Source organism: Protomyctophum parallelum, assembly GCF_964188405.1.
Source record: "Protomyctophum parallelum genome assembly, chromosome: 10".
NCBI lineage: Eukaryota > Metazoa > Chordata > Actinopteri > Myctophiformes > Myctophidae > Protomyctophum > Protomyctophum parallelum.
Window position 1 is genome coordinate 12,749,579 of NC_139704.1, and position 22,861 is coordinate 12,772,439.

At 41.6% G+C, this 22,861-nt stretch overlaps 1 protein-coding gene across 7 annotated transcripts; it reads right to left on the bottom strand.

The window, feature by feature from the left end:
• Positions 1–3,642: 3,642 nt before the first annotated feature.
• Positions 3,643–21,834, bottom strand: phf3 (PHD finger protein 3). 7 transcript variants are annotated; one of them, XM_083775197.1, is made up of 17 exons: positions 21,732–21,834; positions 19,032–19,193; positions 18,469–18,594; positions 17,361–18,344; positions 16,678–16,930; positions 16,219–16,474; positions 13,620–13,665; positions 12,573–12,690; positions 11,087–11,243; positions 10,824–10,940; positions 10,517–10,645; positions 8,690–8,828; positions 8,417–8,600; positions 7,749–7,896; positions 7,083–7,172; positions 6,495–6,690; positions 3,643–6,322 (listed from the first exon to the last, which is right to left on the bottom strand). In XM_083775197.1, the coding sequence occupies exons 1-17, from the start codon at positions 21,736–21,738 to the stop codon at positions 3,882–3,884; spliced, it is 5,553 nt and encodes a 1,850-aa protein (XP_083631323.1). In that variant the 5' UTR covers positions 21,739–21,834; the 3' UTR covers positions 3,643–3,881. The 7 variants fall into 7 exon arrangements, with proteins under 7 accessions (XP_083631323.1, XP_083631321.1, XP_083631325.1 ...); XM_083775195.1 differs by having other exon boundaries at positions 19,032–19,284; positions 21,732–21,824; XM_083775199.1 differs by having other exon boundaries at positions 19,032–19,215; positions 21,732–21,781.
• Positions 21,835–22,861: the final 1,027 nt, after the last annotated feature.

Sequence of the window (22,861 nt, forward strand, 5' to 3'; positions counted from 1 at the left end):
AAACATAAAAATAAAAAAAAGTTCCAGCATGTGTCTCCACAGTAAGCTGAATAATAAAAAGTGTGAATGGAGTTTCTAGGTGAAAGTGACTTTTGACGTGCCTATAGAGCTGCCATTGAGCCCCATGTTAAATGTCTCAAATTTGAAAGCACTATATTTCTAAAACTTTGAAACATTTCAAAGATTCCTTTTCAGGCAAACATGTCCACCGTAAGATGAACCTAAGTAGGCTAGAATGGGGTTGCTAGGTGTAAGTATGTAGGACTAGTAGCATGCCAAATTTTGTGCTATTGCCATAGAGAATGCATTGGGCGTTTAAGTTAAATAACTCATAAACTACAAAACCTAAAAATAAAAAAAAGTTCCAGCATGTGTCTGCACAGTAAGCTGAATAATAAAAAGTGTGAATGGAGTTTCTAGGTGAAAGTGACTTTTGACGTGCCTATAGAGCTGCCATTGAGCCCCATGTTAAATGTCTCAAATTTGAAAGCACTATATTTCTAAAACTATGAAACATTTCAAAGATTCCTTTTCAGGCAAACATGTCCACCGTAAGATGAACCTAAGTAGGCTATAATGGGGTTGCTAGGTGTAAGTATGTAGGACTAGTAGCATGCCAAAGTTTGTGCTATTGCAATAGAGAATGCATTGTGTTGCGGAGGATGAGAGGAATGCTCTCATCCTCCGCAACACCCATTCTCATACACCGCTATACACTGCAAGGATATGGGCTATAGCCCATATCGTACGGCATACTATACTGTAGCACGCCGTTTTTCATCATTTTTGAGGATTTGGAAAAAAAATAAAAAATAAAAAAACGATGGGTTATAGCCCATTGTTTTTTTTAATTTTTGAAAAAAATAATATCCTCGTTTTTCATCATTTTGGACCATGGGCTATAGCCCATATCGTACGGCATACTATAGCACGCCATTTTTCATCATTTTTGAGGATTTGAAAAAAAAGAAAAAAACATGGGTTATAGCCCATCGTTTTTTGAAAAAAAAATTAACCTAGTTTTTCATCATTTTTTAACATGGGCTATAGCCCATACCGTACGGCATACTATAGCACGCCGTTTTTCATCATTTTTGAGGTTTGGAAAAAGCTTTGCTTAGCTCTGTCTCTCTCTCTCTCAGTACACGCGTGTTCGCAGATTCTCCGACAGCTACTACAGGTCAGCTCGAGGTCGCTTCTAGGCCTGGCATTTTCTCCCAGCATATGATGCCTGTCTGGAGATGACAACCTTGTTATCTGTCTCTATGACTCCACCCCCCCCCCCCCACTCCCCCCGACCACCCCCCCCCACACACACACACACACACCCCTCTCTCTCTCTCTCTGTGTCCAGCTGCCCCCCCTGTGTGTCTGATGATCTGTCATACCAGGGCCAACGGGGGACTTTAAATAATTCATGGGATAAAAATGTTTATGAAAACTTCATCTGGTCTGACTGCGTGATGCAGGCCTCCGAGAATCACCCCCCCTTTCAGCGGTCCGCACACGAGACGTGGGAGCACTTCATCTGCTGTTCGCCATCGTTTCAGCTCCTACACACGGACACACTGTGACACGGGAGGTGCATACGGTGGTCAGGACAGTCCGAAAAGGCATTAGTCCGACAACTCCATGGCTCCCGGCATGCGTGGCATGTCTGAAAAACCCTCATGTTTCTATGTCAGTCGTTCTGACTGAAGCAAAGATTTGAGTTAAAAATGTTGGCTCTGAAAGAATATATATTAAAAGATTTGCGCCACATTTTCACTATTTTTCAAAAAATCATTGTTGTAGATTGTAGATCTGCTATTTTTCAACAGCTAAAGTACCACATAATGCTTAAAACACCAAAAGGGGTTCCCGCCCGAAATGGGTTAAAATACTAACCTGTGGCTTCCTGTGAGGTGAGGTTTAGGGTATAGGGTTTTGGGCAGTAGCGTTTCCAGGAATTACATTTTGGACAAGCTAGATGTGTTGTCGTTTTCTAGTTTCTCAATGTATGCATGGATTCTGGGCATGTTGCATAGGCAGAAATGGATTTGTGACAGGCGGCCGTCTGGCCTCGCCTTATCGTACTGTACATGATCCCAAGGCCCCATTTGAAAAGTGACACCAAGAAGAACAACTTGAAATCAGTGAGCTCAGTGGCACCCTTAAGATGACGTCCATGTTGAAATCACAGTGAGCTCAGTGGCACCCTTAAGATGACGTCCATGTGAGCCAGAGGTTGCGAGTTCAAATCCAGCTTAGTTCCTCCTACTTTCACCCTGCAGCATGTTTTGGAGAATAACATCCAGAAGAACACAAGAAAGAGATGGAAAGCTGAGGAGACCCTCAGAGAGCATGGTGGCACTCTGTGATAAGCTGCTGTCTATGTGAGCCACAGGTTGTGGGTTCAAGTTCAGCCCACAGCCTCAGACGGCATATTATAGCATGCCCCTTTCAAGGATTTGAAAAAAAAAGCCACTCAGACCATGGGCTATAGCCCAGGTGTTTTGGTCATGTTGATTGAAGAAAAAACGGACGTTTTTTTTTTTTCAATCAACAGGACCAGAACACACCTGGGCTGGCTGCCAGGATCACATGATTCACATCCACCAAGGTCAGCTGCATGGATGTAGTGGTGTTAAGTAACTAAGTAAGCAATAGTTTGTGCTATTGCCATTGGGAATGCATTGGGCGTTTAAGTTCAATAACTCAGAAACTACAAAACATTTCAAAGTAAAAAATTCCAGCATGTGTCTACACAGTAAGCTTAATTATAAAGTGTGAATGGAGTTTAGTAGAAAGTGATTTGACTTCAAGGTCGTTTTCTTTACCAACTGCACCATCACTATCATATAGCCTGACTTCCGGGCGCTTTTATCTTCTTCTTTATTCAAAGTAAAGTTTCAGAGTAAAGACCAGAGTGGGATTTGAACCCTCAACGTCTAGATCATGTAGACAGCCACTTAACACATTGCATTACCAGGTTGTCTGTGTTCTGTCATGGCTCCTCCTCTGTATTATCTGATTAACATCCACGATAACACTTAAAAGCACTAAAGACACCTTTGATGCACAGCAAACAGCATTCAAATGCTCTGTACATGATCCCAAGGCCCCATTTGAAAAGTGACACCAAGAAGAACAACTTACAACTTAAAACCACAGAGAGCTAGTGGCACCCTTACCAAAAAAATGGAGATACAAGGTTTTTGCCCGACAGCGATACATGCCGTTGTACAGGCTGGTCTGTGCAGTTTGTTGCGCATCCAGTAGTCATTTTCATTCACATTCTTATAACCTTTTAAAGGGAACATGAGGCTTGTATAAATCAACAATAAAAAAAAAAAAATTAGCTTTATTACGGACTGTACATAAACACAGTGCAAAGGCACACTTGAATTCTAATTTACATGACAAGCCAAAATGTACAGACAACGTTGTCAATAGAAATTTGATGTATTAGAAAACAGCCATTTAAAAAATAAAGAAATTGAGAATATCCAGAAGTGGCAGATTTTTTTTAACGTTTTTTTTCTCTTTTTCTTCATGGAAATAACGTTCAGCTGCATTACATTCATTTCAAACCCAATTGAACTCAACTCAAAATCCATGTACCTCACTTGTGCTGTATGTTATGGAATTGAAAACAACCGCTTGCGTTTTAGAGCATTTATGATCAGATCTGCAAGTGTGATACATATACAAAATGAAAATGTTAAAACTTAAAAACGTTTCATTAAAATGTTGATTAAGAGATGTCCGATGAAACATATTAGCAGTACTGTAAATAACAGTTTAAAAAATTGTACAATTGTAAAGAAATGGCACAGCTGCAACCTGGCATACAAAACCCATGATTTAACGGTCTTTAGAACTTCTGCCGTACTCATGAGTTAACTGTCTTTTGAGTTTCTCCTGCCGTTCTCATAATCAGAGTCTCTTCTGTGTCTGTGCCTGTCCTTCTCCTTAGAACGGTACTCGTCACTATGGTGCCTCTCTTTTCTGCGCTCGCCATGGCGGTCCTCAGAGTGTCTACTTCCATCTCTGTACTTGTCCTCGTGGCTGCGCTCGTGCTTTTTAGCACGCTCCCTGTCATGGTGTCTGCTCTTCTTCCCGTGGCGGGACTCACTGTGGTGGCTGTGTCGTCTGGGATCCTCAGGGTGCCGAGGCCTCTCCCAGGGGTCGCTGTACTCGTCCGACAACCGCTTGTAGTCTTTGGCTGACGACGGGGGTTCGTTGGATAAGTAACTGTCAGCGTAGGTCAACAGTGGTCCAGGCGGAGTGTGGTGAGACATGGGTCCGTCAGGGGCCCATGGCGGAGCATGATTCTGATCCTGCAGCAGTGGAATCACATTAGGAGGCAGGCCACAGGGGTAAACACTGCTACCAGGTACCTGAGGCTGCTGGGCTGGGAACGGTGCAGCATTTCTAAACGGGTCAACTTGTGCCATCACCGACTCGTATTGGAAATCTGTGGTTTCGGTGTGAGTATCTGTGTAAGGGACCGCTTGTGGTAGTTGGGCTGACAGTGTGAATGTAGTCGCAGCGACTGCAGGACTAATGTTAGCCTGGGAAATAGAGGGAGCTTTGCTGTCAGTGTGGGATAAACTCAAGTTGCTTTGAGGTTCTTCTTGTTGAGATGCCGCAGCAGGATCATGCCTAATGCTGGTCAGTACAGGAACAGGTTGCGGAACAAAAGGAGCTATATTGTTCCCAGTAGCCTCGGGCACTACAGGAACGGGTTGTGGAACACAAGCAGCTGGATTGTTCCCAGTAGCCTCGGGCACCACCCCTGTTTTCTTTTCTTCAGTCACATTGGAATATGCAGAACATTTTTTCAGGATTCCACTGATGGCGAAGGGGAGTTTCCAGCTGTTGGTTTCATCTAAAGCAGCTTGGGGCTTCGAGTGCGCCATGGAATTCCCGTCTGGGTTGCTTTTTTCAGTTTCAGGTGGCAGGCTAACCGTTCCTTTCTTGGACATGGTGGCGCCGGCAGCTTCTTTCCCACCCTGATCTGTTGACAAGCTTGCCAAGAATGCCTCTGTGGATACATCTGGCGGCTTGTCTTTCAGAGAGACTGATGCACCTTGGTTCAGCGCTGCAGCATCCGACTTCTCTTTCAGAGAGACCGATGCACCTTGGTTCAGCGCTGCAGCATCCGACTTCTCTTTCAGAGAGACAGATGCACCTTGGTTCAGCGCTGCAGCATCCGACTTCTCTTTCACAGAGACAGATGCACCTTGGTTCAGCGCTGCAGCATCCGACTTCTCTTTCAGAGAGACAGATGCACCTTGGTTCAGCGCTGCAGCATTCGGCTTGTCTTTCAGAGAGACCCATGCACCTTGGTTCAGCGCTGCAGAATCCAGCTCGTCTTTCAGAGAGACCCATGCACCTTGGTTCAGCGCTGCAGAATCCAGCTTGTCTTTCAGAGAGACCCATGCACCTTGGTTCAGCGCTGCAGAATCCAGCTTGTCTTTCAGAGAGACCGATGCACCTTGGTTCAGCGCTGCAGAATCCAGCTTGTCTTTCAGAGAGACCGATGCACCTTGGTTCAGCGCTGCAGAATCCGGCTTGTCTTTCAGAGAGACAGATGCACCTTGGTATAGCGCTACAGCATCCGGCTTGTCTGTCAGAGAGCCCGATGCAACTTGGTATAGCGCTACAGCATCCGGCTTGTCTGTCAGAGAGACCGATGCACCTTGGTATAGCGCTACAGCATCCGGCTTGTCTGTCAGAGAGACCGATGCAACTTGGTATAGCGCTACAGCATTCTTTACCACCAGAATGTTGGCACTGGAAGCTCCCGGACTCAAAAGCCCTGGTTGTGCTTGAACAAGCTTTGGCTCCTTCTTTTTTATGACAAAGCGATGAGGAGTCGCTGTGGGACTTTTAGTGTCTGTCTTGGGAGCTGGCTGGGTCCTTGGGTCTCTTGAGACTGCTGGCTTTGGCTTAGCAAAATCTGGCAGGGGAGGCAACTCTCCACCCCAGCCAACTAACACACCTGGTAGAAAGCGTAGCGGTTTGTTGGATTCCTGATTATTGCCCTCTTCAGTGGCAGATGCTTCTTCAAAGGATTCTGTTACTGGTACATCAGCATCTTCGGTGGCGTTTAGTAATTTTTCCTCCTTAGCCGGTGCAGGAGCCAGGGAGGTGAGATAGCGCTTCTCTTCCTGTTTTACGGCTCGAATGTCTTGCATGGGAACACTCAGGGGCTTGCTCTCAGGAATGATCCTGGCCGTTTCATTAATGTCCACGGGAAGGAAGTCCTTTTTAGGTCCCTGACTCTGCCGGATGATGAGTCCAAGGAGGAGGTTGCAACGGTTTGTTTCCAGTCCTGTTGAATCACAAGGGCAGGTTAACCGTTTGAAACACACTATTAGTATATGTTACAATGTGCAAACCATCTTTTCAGTGTTAATCTAAAATTATGACAAAATGAATTGCATTCAAATGACTAATACAAATCAAATCAAAATGTAACACCGCCTCTTAATTGTTGCGCTCACCTGGACCATCAAAAGGAACCAGCTGGTGTGGAACTTTCTCGGTGGCACCCAACGGGATTATGTACATGTCTTTCACTTTTTTCAAGTTGTTGGCGACGACCCCAAAGCGCTTGCGGCTGCTGAAGTAGGCGAACAGGAGCGTGTAGGAGATCTCATCTTCGTCCGTCTCCGGGGAGAAGCGAATCAGGCATACCTCCTAGAAGAACAAGTGCACAAAAAGAAAATAACATTTTATCATCATGACACATGTAGCAGAAATTCTACCAAATGTTGAATTTATCTGGAGTATAGCATGAACCATGGTCTTAGGAATCACACCAAATGTATAATTTACCGGTACTTATCTTTTTATTAACCATTTTTTTATTAACCATTAGGAAGCTTTTAAGTTATTTTCTTTGCATTGTTTTAGCTAGCTATGTGTAAGCTATGTATAAGGAACTGCTATTATTAATAGCTGATCTACAATCTCACAATGCGTTGCAAGCTTGTAGGTCGGCTATTTTTGCTATGCAACACAGTTACGCAAAAATATAAATCCGGCTTTATAAGTGGTTAAGAACGAAGACAACAAACATACAAACTAACCTTTGTTCCAGTCGCACGGATCTTCTCCAGGTAGTCCCACACGATCTGTGGGCTTATCCTTCCACCGATCTGGATACTGTCCGGAAGATCCTGTCATGAAACCCAATGAGTAGCTGCATAGTGACATAGAATATCTAGCTTACTCTAATCTGAACACCCGTCTATGTATGTTAACAATTAATTGGAAACAGATTAATCAACGCTAAGAAATTCTTCAATTAAACTTAACACAGTTAAGAATTAATTGAAGTTTCTGCGGTTCTATCATTGGGCAGTTTTGGCCGAGGAACACACATGTGGGCGACACCTTGGTAGCCACAAAACGTCTCTGCTTTTACATGTGATGTGACAGACAAGACGGTGGCACTTTTCATTTAATTTTATTCCTCATAAAAGATGCCATTTCCTGGCCCTGTATCTCAAATGGTCAAATAAATATTTCATTAAGAAATATAATATGGCTTTTGTATACTTTCTGTATATCATCAAAATGTCGATTTTTATGTTGGACGTTATTGAGGGAAATTACAGTTCCCAGATAAATAAATAAAAAGGAAATATAACAAAAAACCCAGCTCCTAACCGGTTAGTCGATTGATAAGGTTAGGAATGATCAATTAATCAATAATTTGCATCCCTACTATGTTCACTTGCATGGTTGTGTACCTCTGTTAAGTTGTCCAAAATGCCAGAGACGGGAAAGACTTTGGTCACAAGCTTTGCCACCGCAGGCATGTTGATGAAGCCTCTCCAAATCTTATTCAGATTGGAAAGGAAAGCTGCCTCCTCATCTCTGCCACTCGTAAACTCCGACCTGAGAAAAGGTTCACGTTATAAACACGCCACGAAGGAACGAGACTAAATAGTAATGACACACAACACAAGTACGATTACAGATTGAAGTTGACGATTAATTGTCACACTCACAAACAATTGCGATTGTCGATTTAATTGCCTTTTTTGCATTAAACATTGGAACGTTACACAATTTGTATTTCTGTTTGCCTTTTAGGCTTCGTAATCACAAACTGCACAGGGCAGATATGACAATTAAATTAAATATATAAAGAAATCAATGAGACATTCCATAATTTTGAATAGTTTTTCTTTTGAATTAATTTTCAAAATAGTGGAAATAGTTGATCTATTAGCTTGCTGCTGTACACCTGCTGTAAGCTTGTAGATCTGCTATTTCTGCCATGTATGGATGTTTTTCAACATGGAAACAAATGACGATTCACCTAAAATAATTGCGATTATCTCAAATAATGGCGATTATGTAATAATTGTGACAGACCTCGCTACAAGCAGCGTTAAACGGAAAGCCTCTTTACCTTCCCTCTGAGACGAAAGACTTGGCTTTAAGGAAGCTCTCTTCTAAAACGGTGAGGTGCAGATCTTCATCCTTCACAGGCGGGGTTGTGCTCTTATGCTCTTCCGAGGGGGCCGACTGCCTCCTTACAACAGTAGTAGCAACTACTTTGGTAGGTGCCTCTTCCACAGGGGGGGCCATGCGACCTTACAAAGCAAATGGAAACGGGTTAGGGAAGAATACATGTGCCAAACCCCAAACATGCGGTTCAAATGAGACTTTCAGAATGTTCTACCTGTACAGATTTTACAGTGTAGGTCAAATAAATGGGACTTGTGTTGTCCGGTTGTATCCTTAGTAGTCTTCATGCTCTCCAATGTCTCCAGTGGCAGAAGATCGAGTAGGGGTTCTGTCACTTTGGGAGAAGGCTCAGGCTGAGAAATGGACAAAGAAAAAGAAGGAAAACTAGTCATTGTGGCATATTTAAATGTTAAAGCAGTATTTCCAAATCTGTATTTTTGGAGGTTGTCCAAAAATGTCAAACATTTATGCACAAAATCATAACTAACTTTGACATGTAAAAACACAGTGGAGCGGAGCACATTACCATTGTTAAATAATTGGATAAAATTGTGTGAGATTGTAGAAATGTCTGAAAAACGCTGTGTAGTTGTGTACTGTAAGTGTGAGAGCTCAGCTTTTTTCTGATGTAAAAACGGAGGTCTCCATAGCCTAGAAGCTAGACAAATCACTCAGCAAAAAAAAAATTGCCCTGGCAGATTGGTCTGCCACTCCCCAGTTTAGAGCAGGGGGGCAGTCAGCCAGATATTTCGTGAAGCCTCATTTGAAATCGGTAGTTCATATGGCCTGTTGTGGCGCTGGACTGGACCCAAAAAGCCCCATAGCTCCATAGAGGCCCATGTATTTTGTCCCAACTTCACCTAGACTGTATTACCTTAATAAACATGGTCATGAATACTTTCTTCTTCCAGTCACTAGTTTAAAGTCTCATTTCTAATGTCATAATATTCTTTTTGGAAAATTATGGTCCCATTAATTAAAAAAATGACCATAAAGAAAAAAGAACATCGCGTATGTTCTGAGGGGCGTGGCTACCGTTACAGTCTATGATCGGGATTCCCCTCCCACTCGAGTCAAAATAAAAACCAACGGAGAAGAAGGGGGGGAAGTCCCGCCTCGTTGTCTGGGCAGCCAATGGCCAGCTGGTCCAAAACGGAGCCAGCCAATGGCCAGCTGGTACCAAACGGATCTAGAAATATGGCGACTTACAGTGCAGGAATAACAGGCTTCATTTTACGTCCATGTTAGACCCGGCGAACGCTTTGTCCATATTTTTTACAGTCTATGGTTTAGAGTGAGTGTGTGACCCACTCACAATTCAAAGTGGGGTTTTCTTTTTCTAAACGCTAATCCACGCCTTTGTTTTTTCTCGGCTTGATTACTGCAATGCACTTTTTTCAGGACTGCCTAAGAAAACAACTGACAGATTTACAACAAAATGCAGCAGCCAGAGTTTTAACTAGAACTAAGATGAGAGAACATATTACTCCAGTTTTGGCATCACTGCACTGGCTTCCGGTTGTTTTTAGGATTGATTTTAAAATTATTTTACTTGTCTATAAAGCTCTCAATGGTCTCGCACCTTCCTACCTACATGACTGCCTGCCTAAATATGTCCCAAACGGCCCCCTAAGGTCTTCCACCGCCGGCCTGCTCGCTTTGCCCAAAAAAATGGCAACTAAAAAATACGGGGAAGCAGCTTTTTGCTTCTACGGGCCGTCGGCATGGAACAAGCTCCCACTGTACCTTCGTCAGGCAGCCTCTGTAGACATTTTTAAAGCTCAGCTCAAGACCCACTTCTACAACATTGCCTTTAATTGATCTTTTATTTTTTATTTTTCATGTCCTCACTGTACTGCATTACTGCTTGTTTTTTAATGTCGTTGCCTTGCTTTTCTTTTATTCTCCATTGTTCTGTAAAGCACTTTGAGCTGCATTTCATGTCATGAAAGGTGCTATACAAATAAAGTTTTATTATTATTATTATCCGTTTGTAACTGCCCCTTGGAAATTAATCTACCAAGACTGTGCCGTCTCCTACCTCCACCTCCAGGGTCTCGGATGTCTTCGCTGGCTCCTGGCTCTCAATTTCAATCTCTCCTTTATGGGTGATCTTTGTGATGGGACGCCTCTCCACTTCCCTCTCCTGTTTCTCAATCATTTCAATAGTCTGAAAAGATGTTTTTTGCCGTTTTAGTTACCATTATCCAATCCATTCTGAGGAATATTTTTCTGAATTTCATTACTTTCATCACAAATTTGACTTCTTTATTCTTGTAAGCACAGAACTAAGAACCAGCAGGTCATTTTGAAACAAATGTTGATGAAAGTGTCACCGGGTTACTTACGTGGCGATTCTCTCGTTTGCGCCAAGCAGCCAGTTCTTTTGAGGCCAGTTGCTCGGGACTCATTCGAATTAACTGAGCTGGGGATATTTCTCCTTTTAGAACCCTCTTAAATAATACCTGCAATACAGTTAAATAGAAGTTAAAATCTCAAAATTCAGACGAGACAACAAATCATGCCTGTATCCAAATAAACGTGGTTAATATTCCATATGCATTTTGTTCCATATCAATAATACCACACTCCATGTTGACAGTGAACTTACATTGTTTTTGGTATCTTTAAGGTTAAACATTAAACTCCTGTACTTGTTCTTGTACTTGCTATCAGTGTCTTTATACAAATGAAAAAGTTCTCTCTCCGTTTTCTTGGCAACTTCAGAGGCCTTCTCTGACATGATCTTCAAATCTGAGTCCTTCAACCTAAACAAGTGAAAAGCATCGATTAGTTTTATTGAAAAGTAACATAGCGTCATTGTGTTGTCTATTCACAGCTTTGAGCTAGTGATTTAATTTTAGTCGACTACATATCTTTAAGATTTTAATCTACTGAATCTACAATTGATTTAGTCGACTAAAATGTATTTGGGCAGGCCTTGGTGGCATTTAATGGCCGATTTCACACTTGATTGCATGCTGAAAAGAATCTATAAGCTCACCGCGCAACGCATTGTGAGCTTGTTCTACAGAATTTGAGCTTAACTCCGGTAAAGTCTAGGGGGCGATTTAAGCGGTTATATACAGGATAGTGTTTACACTTCCAAGAGTCAGTATGGCTGACCATCGATTGCTTTTTTTAAGTCGAAGCTTCTACCCCTATAAACGAATTGGGTGATTAAATAATGAGTCAGTGATTCATGAATCGTGAGGCTCAAGCACATGCTTGTAGATCAGCTATTTTGATTATTTTTTTTAAGAATGAAAATAGACTTGAATCTTGAGAAAATTGTTTTAAATTAAAAAAAACTTGAATTTTTTGGGGGTCAGTGTCTCGTTTAGCTTGGCTTCAGCAACAAATGTCTATGCCTGTGTATGCCCTTATAATAAACACTGCGTCCATGAGTTACTGACATCAAGTCAAGATCAAGCACTAGTGGTGGTACGTTTAAGCACATGCTAATGTCACTGGCTATTCCATGGGGAAACATTCAGCGAAAACAGCAGGTCTGCTGTATTCGGCGAAAAGATTCTGTGCAGAAGACAAAAGGGAGCACACCAATTACAGAGCCCTGAGGGACTCCATTCAACTAAGTATGGTTGAAGTAATTATGGTTACGACAAAGTTAGTGGGGTTCATGTTAGGCTTAAGGCTACAAAGTTTAATGGTAGGTAGGGTTAGTGTCAACATGGTCCGTGAGAAATGTCATGTACAGTACAGTTCATGCTTAAGTGGGGCAACATGACACAATAGTTAAATTATGTTAAAAATAAATGACTGGTTCAGCAAAATAAATTACTTATTTTATATCAATTACACACCCCATGAACCCTTGAATACTTTTATTTATTTTCTTGAAGTTGTATAATTGATAGACAATAAAATGGATTAACTACTCCTTTAAGCCCAACTGTACCCAACAAGTGGATTGCATGCGTTGCTGTGATACTGTACTGATTGCTGAACCATTAATACCCTGATTCACAGCCACACAGTTACCACAGCATACAGTACACGTGGCACACTTTTTTTAAGCACAGCCTGTTGAAGTAAGTGAATAGTGGCGATTGTCATCTGATGTGGAGAGTGCCTACCGTTGCAAGAGGATTTCCTTGAGAGAATCCCGCACACTCCTCCTGATTTCGTCCACGGACACCGGTTTCTTCACACCTGGAGATGAAGTCTTCCTTTTCATCTCCAGTTTTGGATGAACTAAGAAAACACAACAGTTAATATGTTATCAATAGTTAATGTTCTTAGTAGTAAGACACGCTCCGGGGATCAATCATCAGTCCATGTCAGCGGTTCTCAAACTATGGTAAAAAGAAGAAATATAGATAGAGATAGATAGATAGATAGATAGATAGATAGATAGATAGATAGATAGATAGATAGATAGATAGATAGATAGATAGATAGATAGATATTATATACACAAACGGTAAAGGAAAAAAGAAAAGTGAGCCAACGTGAAGAGGACGGCAACTTGACTCCTCAATCAGTCTCATGATGATGATGGCGCCAACATTTTTTTTGACCCATCATAATATGGGGTCGTGGTATGAAAATGTTTGAGAACCCCTGGTCTATGTGATATATGGCCACATGGGTTGGATTGGGGTTGACAAAGTCAAGAAATAAGTTGACTAGCGTCATGTCCAGGGGGTGTACTGTACACATGACTAATGAAGCTGCCTCATGCTACAGAAACGGGAGATAGGCTCCTACCCTATGGGCCTCGTGGCTCGGCAAGGCTTAACCATTATTTTATACTTTAGCTATTGAAAAATAGCAGATATACAAGCTCATAGCGTGGCACCGAGTGCTGTGCTACGAGCTTGTAGTTCTGCTATTTCATTGTAATCGTGAAAACGTGTGCAAATCATTGAATATTCTATCACAGCAAAAGTTTTTAACTCATATCTTTGCTTCTGGGGGTCCCTGGAACAACATAATATATTCAGATGGGTGGCCAAACGCGTATCTGACATGAAAAGGTTTGAGCAGCACTGATCTAGAAACTATAGGTTTTTCAGAAAACAGAATACATTTAGTAAAATCTGGTTTCAGATCTCAATGGGTTAATTACTTACTACGCTGAGAACATAATATGAACTAGACAAACAAATGTAAAAAGATACCTGTTTTTTGGCTTGTGTCCTCTGTCGAGTGTTTTCTTTCAGACTCCTATGTAGGAATGAAACACAAACAACTTAGCAACAACACACAATACAAATCCTGTTCAAAACTGTAAGCTAATCTTCAAACTTAAGACATAAAACTAGGAAAGCTAAATATTTTAAGACAATCCTGCTTCAGTAAACAGAACATTGGAGAGGTATGGAAAAGGGGGAGATTAGACAGTGAGCAGATGACATGTGACACGGGTCATGAACCTGCATTCGAATCAGTGTTAATTTTGTCGACTAAAACTGACAAAAAATGCCCGTCGACTACCTTTTTTCACCTTTGAAAATAAAATGAAAACTAACTATGATGACTAAAACTATGACTAAATATACTGGCAATTTCCTAAAATGTTATGGAAGTCCTTCCATGTGGAGAAGTGGAGAAGAGAAGTCAATTTATGTTTGGTTGTGGTTTCAGCATGTAAGTAACAAAGTATAAAATCATCATTACGATGCCAACAAGGCCCGCCAATTTTTTTTTTTTTTTCGACAAAATGCACTGTAGATTTAGTCGACTAAAATCTTATATTTAGTCAACAAAAAATAGACTAACTTTTCAGATGACTAAAATATGACTAAAACTAAATGACATTTTATTCAAAGGTCTATGACTAAAACTAAATACAAAATTTGCTGTCAAAAGTAACACTGATTGGAACCCATGAGGCAGACGTGTTTGGTACACATGAACCAGAAAGACATCCGTAGTTAGGTTCTCCGACAGGAACGCGTGTGTACAAAAATGTGATTTCTGACCAAACTGACAAAGACACTGAATTGTGGTGCAGATACCGTGGTTTACCAAACACCCATGCGTAGACCTCAAACTCACAAAAAGCAGGACAAAAAAAAAAGAACAACAAACCATTATTATGTAGCAGTAACACTGGCTAAAATCAATGGCTGAAATGGCTGGGGAACAAAGGTGACAAGGCAACCAGTACACATAAGACACTTCCATTTCTAGGCCAACTAAGTAATACGATAGGCCTGTCACAATTATTACATAATCGCATAATCACAATTATTTGAGTTAATCATTTCCATGTTGAAAGAATTTTCACATATAAAAGGAAAGCAGGAATAGCTGATATACAATCTTACACTTCATTGGCGTTGTAAGCTTGTAGATCAGCTATTTCCACTATGTATCAAATTGATATCTGTCATTTCTTTGTATATATCAACTATTGGACATCTTCCCTGATTACGAAGCCTAAAAAAAGAAGAGACTCCTGCACACTGTCTTCAATTGCAGTGAAATAGTTACGAAGCCTAAAAAAGGCAAAAATAAATTAATTTCCATTCATATGTTCCAATGTTCAACGCCAAACGCACAATTAGCCCTTCGCTAAACCCTACTTCAAAAAGATTATCTCTTGGTTAAAGAGTTCAGTAGAATAATGACTGAGGGGAAGAAGCTGTTTCTGGATCTGGTGGTTGAGGTTTTAAAGGACAACTTTAGTTTTTTTCAACCAAGGTTCATGTTTTAGGTTGTTATTAGAGAAAGTAAAAGATGAGTGTTATTTTTTCTTCATTTGCTGCTTTCTTTCGTTTTAGGGATTTTAGCGTTTTTTGACAGGGGGGCGGGGGCATTCGAGCATGGGGCTAAATATATTTTTTTACAAAATATTATGGCGATTTATTTTTTTATTATTTACTATAGTCCTAATAAACCCCAGGAAATTACATCTGGCCACGGAAGATCACAAGATCTACTGAATGTGAAGGAGGCCTACTGGGGGGAAGGCTTATACTGTGTGTATAGGCTCAATATGTCAGTTTGACACATTCAGTAGATCTCGTGATCTTTTGTGGCCAGATGTAATTTCTTGGGGTTTAGTAGGACTAGAGTAAATAAATAAAAAATGACATTTTGTAAAAAAAAAATACATATTTAGCCCCATGCTCGAATGCCCCCGCCCCCCCTGTCATAAACAGCCAAAATCCCTAAAATGAAAGAAAGCAGCAAATGAAGAAAAGATTACATTCATCTTTTACTTTCTCTAATAACGACCTAAAACATGAACCTTGGTTGAAAAAAACTAAAGTTGTCCTTTAAGGCATCTGTAGCCCTTATGCCTTTGTGAATTTTATTATTTTGCATGGCTGTATAGTTGAACACAAACAGCTGGGAAAGTTACACGTCTGACCCACCCAGGTGATGGCAATAATACTAATAACCGTAGTCTTACCATGCATAACATGAAAACTCCTGACGGATGGTCGTTAAAGTTGATTGATGGATACAGTTTCTCCATTTTTCCCCCCTCGTATTTCTAGTTTATTGAAATGTCATGCACATTTGTCCAGTGCATAGCCTACTGCAAGCCTTGTTTACTGAAATTAGTGATTTATATGGAGAAATCCCGTCATTAAACATGCATCTCAATGTGTGAGAAGGACAGCTTCTGGAGTGGGTTGGGCTTAGCAAAGGGCTAATTAAATTGTGAAGCGCAATTATTATGACAATTGTGACAATGAATTGTCAACTTCAATTTGTAATCGCGACAGCCCTGATACTAAGAGGACTGGAGGTTTTCTCCTTTACCTTCTTGAGCGGCCTGGCCCCAGGTGATGTAGGCAGATGTGGTGGCCCTTGTCTGAGAGGTGGTTTATTGTCCTGGAGGTCAGGCTTGGCCTGTGCCTCTAGCTTGACAGTGCTCTGGGTGTCCGGCTCCTCGGCGCAGCACTTCAGACACACGTACATCTGGTCCTCCTCTTCCATTTCACCCACCTTCGTCAGGTCCAGGCCAACACAGTCACCGTGGAACCAGTCGTCGCAGCGTCCACACCCCACCATGAACCTAAACAAAGCCAGTATTAAGGTGTTTTATGCTCAAACAAAATGGAAATGTCACACTTTTAAAATCTCACCATTCATATATATTTTTAGCTCTACTCATCACACCTTGTTTGTTAAACAAGATCCGCCACCAAATTAAATGATAGTCAGGACAGCAACTGTACAACACAACGGAACTTTAAATAATAATAGTGCAAAACCCACGTGTTGTTGTGGTGTTTCTTGCATAGACCACAGTGGTTTCCATCCCACATTGTGTCGCTGCTGGTGGTCTGCTCTTCAACGGTTTCAACAGTTTCCTTTTTCACCACCGGTGCATTGTCTGGAATGAACAGCTGTGGCTCGTCCACAGACAGGCTTCGTACAGTTTTACTTTTATGCCTCTGAAGGAACTTCTCTAGCTTCTTGAGCTTGGACTTCTCTTGCCCGCCATCCTCCATCGATTTTGAAGAGTGACCTGTGGCCAGGGATGGGACAATAATCGTTCATCTTGATAACAAACACTGACAATAATCGTATTGTGATATTAATTGATCGTGAAATTGTCCATACAGTAGGGTGAATTTGCTTTTGTTGACCTGCAAATTGAGCACCACTTAAAACCCCTCTATATACCCTGTAAAGTATATGTACATTTGGTACGCTCTTATTTCACTCTACACAAATAGTCGGCAAAATAGATCTACAAGCTCACAACGCAGTGCATCGCAAGGGGTTGTGAGCTTGTAAATCGGCTATTTTTGGCGAACGTTCTCACCACTATAGGGATGCTGGCTGTTCAAGTGGTAAACAAAAGTGCCATTTTGATCATCACCATAATATTGATAATAGCAATAAATTTTGCCACAATAATCGTAACATGTAATTTTCATATTGACCATCCCTACCTGAGGCACCATGTGCTGGTGGGGAACTCTCCAGTTTGGAACCAACGTGTGAATTCTTGGTTGGTCCCTGCGGCTCAGCGGAGCCACTGTCAGACGACGGGCTCTTCTTGCTGGCACCCGGCAATTTGGGCTTGACTTTATTAGCATGTTTGTCCTGCATTTTCTGCACTTTGGGTGCATGCTCATCTTGGACGTCTTCTCCGTGCCTTTTCAATGACACGTCTTTCTTTTCATTCAGAGTTTTGGCGGTTTTTGCCGGTTTGTTTTGTGGCGATTTGGGTCCCTTCATCGTGCTGCTTGGAGACGAGTTCTTAGACTTCGGTCCTGGTTTAGACTTGAGCTGCTTCGGGCCCAGAGTCTTTACTTTTTCCTTACAATTTGAATCGGTGCCATGTGTGTTTAGTGGCTGCTTAACGGCATCTTCTTCAGCACTGACTGGCTTGTGCTTTGCGGGAGCGCTTTGATTGTCAAGTTTGGTCTCTACTGTGTGGGGGCTTCTCACGAGTCCCCCGTTGGCCGCCTGAACCTCGTTTGGATTTACATATGGGCCCAGCCCAAGGGGAACGTCTTCAGTGGAGATGCTCTCAATACCGCCTAGATTAGTCGGGTTCTCTGGTGCCTGTGCATCGACTGCACCGTCTTGCAACATGGCATATTGAATATCTCCGCAATATGAAAACGTGTCATCAAAGCACACCGACTGGCCTGCGTCAGCATTTGCTGCGTACGACGGCCCTGGAAGCAGCTCGATCCTGAATCCTCCGACTGTGACAGTCAATCGCTTCAGTACGACCACAGGATTTATCCACAGTCCAGCACTAAAATCATCAATATTTATCCGCCCGCCATCGTTTAATTCTTTCTTCAACTGGGCACCTGTGACTCCTTTCTCAATTAGAAAGGACTTCTTCAGCCTGTTCACAGGTTTCCTTCCAGGTCTTCCTGTGGGTGGTTTTTTGGTGAGTCCCTGGCCATCAGTTTCTTCTGTTTTAAAAAAAAAAGAAAGAAGCAAATTGCCAAAAAGTTTTAAAACGATCACTAGCTATTAAGACAAATATGCCTTAATAAATATAATATATGTAATAATACTGAATGATAACCAACTTACTAGATTCTAATTGAAGTGGATGTTTCCTTGGCCGCCCGACAGGTCGCTTGACTACTGCAGTCTCCGTGCTCTTCAGCTCACCACTAGCAACACCGAGGCCTGGTTCTGTGGCAGCAACCTCAAGACCTGCAATTACAAAGACTTTCAATTGTAGTTTATGCCATATTTTATCATATCAAGTGCAACTCAGCTCCCAGGTCAGCAAGCAATCCTGAAAGATTAAAAGTCATTACTGGTGGTTCTCAAACTTGTTTTAATTTCAAGGACTACCATATAATAACTCTGGGAGTGTACAAGTGGAACCAAAAGGACAGACACATAAGGGTCCATTTTGCTCCATCTGTACACTCTCAAGAGTTCCAGACCTCTAAGGGTTAATTTGGAACCCCCTATAGGAATCGTTAAAGGGAACCATTAAGGAACCGGAATTGTTAAAATCCTGAAGGATCAAAACCCTAGTCAGAATATAAAGATTCACTTAAAATATTAAGATGTCAATTAAATGTTAACTAATTTAAATGTTGTGCTGTAAATGTCATGTCTGTCTTTGTACATATACATACCCGTTGGACCGGCAATCTGAAAGCTGGAGTCCTCATTGTCCAAGAGATTGAACTGAGCAGATCCTAACATGGGATCTTTGTCACTGAGCATGTTCTTCAGTGAATCCTCCAGTTGGACGACACTTCCAAACTCATTACTTGCTTCACACTCCAGATTCTGACCTATTAGTAGGGAGTCATCCAGCTGGTCACTAGGGATTAAATGATTAAGGGTGTCCACAATATCCATGAATGCTGCTGCCTTCTTGTCTGCCTGCATAAATACAAGAGTATATTAGGCTACATCACAACCATTAAAAATGCAACCCAGTCACTTTAGAATTAAGTAAAATATGCTGCCTGACCAGACAGTGGCCTTGTGGTTAGAGTGTCCACCCTGAAACTGAGAGGTCGGGTGTTCGATCCCCGGCCGGGTCATACCAAAGACTGTAAAAATGGGACCCAATGCCTCCCTGCTTGGCACTCCGCATCAATGGGTTGGATTGGGGGTCAAATCAACTACTGATTCCCGAGCACGGCGCACGCTGCGGCTCAGAGCTCCAAGAGATGGGTCAAATGCGGAGAACAGATTTCACTGCGGAAACGTGTGACTAATCGTACGACTTTGCCTCTAGCTATGTCTGTGAATGAAGTGTTGACTGACATTTTGAGGAAACCAATGGCAGTGTGTGAGAGGAGAGAGATCGGAGGCAAGGCTGGGGGTGAGATTCACACTCACGACGAGGTCTGGGCAGTGGGCACACACTGGCTGAGCCCCCAGGTAAACACCACATATATTATTTACCAAATGATATTTGGTAAATGATATTTTGTATGAGTAGTCATCAGATCAGTAATGCCTGATGTTATGATATAACAAGTGGGTAAATGCAAACTAATAGAACAGCTAGAACTGTCAGGTCAGGTAAGTTCAGGAAACTGCATCCCTTTACTCAACGCAGCCTTAATAAAACCAGGAATACAACCAGGAAACAACACTACTGCCATGTCACACAACAATAATACGAAACAAGTGTCTAAAAATAAAATGCCAGCCTATATCTAATAGTCTCTCATATCACGATATTGACAAATCGATATAAACATTGTCCAGCCATTAATGACTGTTAAGTGACATAATAACCACAAGTGCTGCAGAAAAACCACACACTTAGCTTGAGCTTCACGTGAAACCAAAAACAAGCCCAAGAGCCAACGAAGCAATTATGTACAACTAAAATAATGTCCATAAACCAGTGGTGTAAAGTAACTAAGTACATTTACTCAAGTACTGTACAATTTTGAGGTGTTTCTTCTTCTCTTTTTTTTTTACACTTTACTGAAGTATTTCCAGTACTTTTACTTCTACTCCAGTAACATCTCAGAGGCAAATATCGTACTTTTACTCCACTACAATTATTTGAAAACTTTAGTTACTAGATTTGGATTATTATTACAAAACATACAGTAACCACTTCAACCCTATATACATTTAGGCCATTTGAAAAAAGCAGATCTACAAGGTCACATTGTGTGCTTGTATAGATCTGCATTTCAACGTTTCTACTACTACTTTACTCAAGTACATTTTGGATCCCAGGCTTTTACTTGTAACAGAGTCATTCTATATTGCAGTATTGATTGATTGATTGATGACGTATTACATGATTGATTACTTAATACAGAAAAAAGCACAGGAAAGTAGAGTTCAATACAAGGTCTGCTATAGGATTACCACCACTGATGTTTGTACAGTAACAGTTACCATGGCGTGGTATCTGAGGGAAGCAGCAGGCAAGTCGGTTCCAGTAAATAGCCATGTCCAACGGTCGCGTTACCATGCTAACCGATAAACTCAGCCAGCCATACATGCACATATACTGTCATTCCAGTACAGTAGTGTGAGCACTGAACTGTAACTCATGCATGTCTTACGTTTACATAGCCTTATCTGAACGCAATTGCAGCACAGAATCAGCCATATATCCGTTCGCACTACAACAACAAACAAATATGTGTCTCGTTAGCATCATAGTAGCATCATCATGCCAGACAAGCGCATAATCTCGCGATAGCACTTAAAACGATGAAACTCGTGTAGGCCTAAAGTTGAACTGGAGCAAACACCTGCTGTCTGTAGATGATAATAAACACTAAAAGCACGGTTGTTGTGGTTGTTTTAACAAAACGCTGTGGTGACTTGACTTCCTTGATGGCAACACAAGTGTCTAATCGTGTGCAATAGAGCTCTATAATCCATCACGTTAACATGTGAAGGATTAGCTCACATTAGCAGATCAGGGCTAACATTAACCACCACACCATAGTGGTTTACTACTTCCCACCAGCAGCAGCAGAAATAAGCAGAAGCTCTTGAATCTTTAGCACAGATAGAAGTTACCTATAACATACTCCTCGCGTCACCAAAAGAAAGTTCCACCATCGATGTAAACAAATTATGCACAAAAGACAAAACCACAACTGGTGTAATAATTCTCCCCGATGCTAGCTGTGGTTAGCTTTAGCATCATAGCAAAGGCCTGTCGAGTTTGTTTTTGTAGCCCTATATTAGCTGCTAACGTGATCTGATCACGCCCCCCCCCCCCTTTGCATCGCTCCAAACGCTTCCCAAGTTCCCAACTGGACCTATAAATGCAACGACTCTTACCCAATGTGTGTTAATGTTGTGTTAGTTTGTCTTAAGGTAATAGAGGAGTTTACATTTCATCGACTGCAGCCAAATCCAGGGTCCCTGCAGACAGTAACTTCCTCCAAGTAGTCAGCCGTCATTCGCCTAGGCAGCCTGCTGGTGGGTTGCTACTGCTGCTGCGTGCTGCTGGCTGGGTCACGTGGGCCGTGTTTACAATTTAATGCATGCGTGTTTTTAGTTTTTACACACATATTGCATAAGACCTTGTTTGAAGGAATGGCTTTGTGTTTTTTTGTGTTTGTGTTGGCTCCGTGACCGGACACTGGTTGAGATGGCGGGGGGACCATTCGTAGCCTGGCTAATAAGCCAGACTATTAGCCAGGCTAGACCATTCGTTCTGTTGAGATCAGTTTGCCCGTTAGATGGCGCAGTGATATTTTGTGCAAAATGTAAAAAAAGAAAAAGAAAAAAAGATATATATATTTAGTAATGTAAAATATACATGATTTGAACATGCACAGTGGATATGACTACAGGTTTTGTACACATTGTAGCAATTGTAGAAATATTAGACCCAAGTTATGTGTAGGAACTGTCTGTACTTCACATTACTTGAGACCGTTTTCAAAATATTTTATTTTATTAGCCAGATAACAAGGATGAACCTATGGGCTGAACTGGTCAGCAAAAACCATGCAAGGCTCAGTCCCGCTTTCCCTTCTCTGGAGAATTATTATTATTATGCAAATTAATTAAATTAAATTAATGGACTGTCTCTGCCTTTGATAAATTTGCCCCACGAATAAAAATTATATTTCTCCAGATTTTAGTTCAGTTTATATAGCCAATGACAATCAAGGAGAAATGTGACTCCTTGAGAATCCAGGAGCTAGGGTAGGACTCAGGTAGCCTACACAGTATGCAGATTTGTAGAAAACAGCTGTGCCTAGAACACAAAAGTGCAGTGCCTGCAGTTAGCCTCAGGGAGGCAGTATAACTCCTCCAAGTCCCGTGAACAAAACAGGACACACAACACAAAGCTCATATTTTAGTTTTTATATTTAACATTTTAAAGAGATTATCGTAAATCCACAATCATTGGCATTGCAAGGCATACTTTATACATTAGTTATCAAGCAAAATAAGAATCCAATCAGTAGCTTCTCCAGTGTCTCATACAATGTTTTAAAATTAGGTTTTC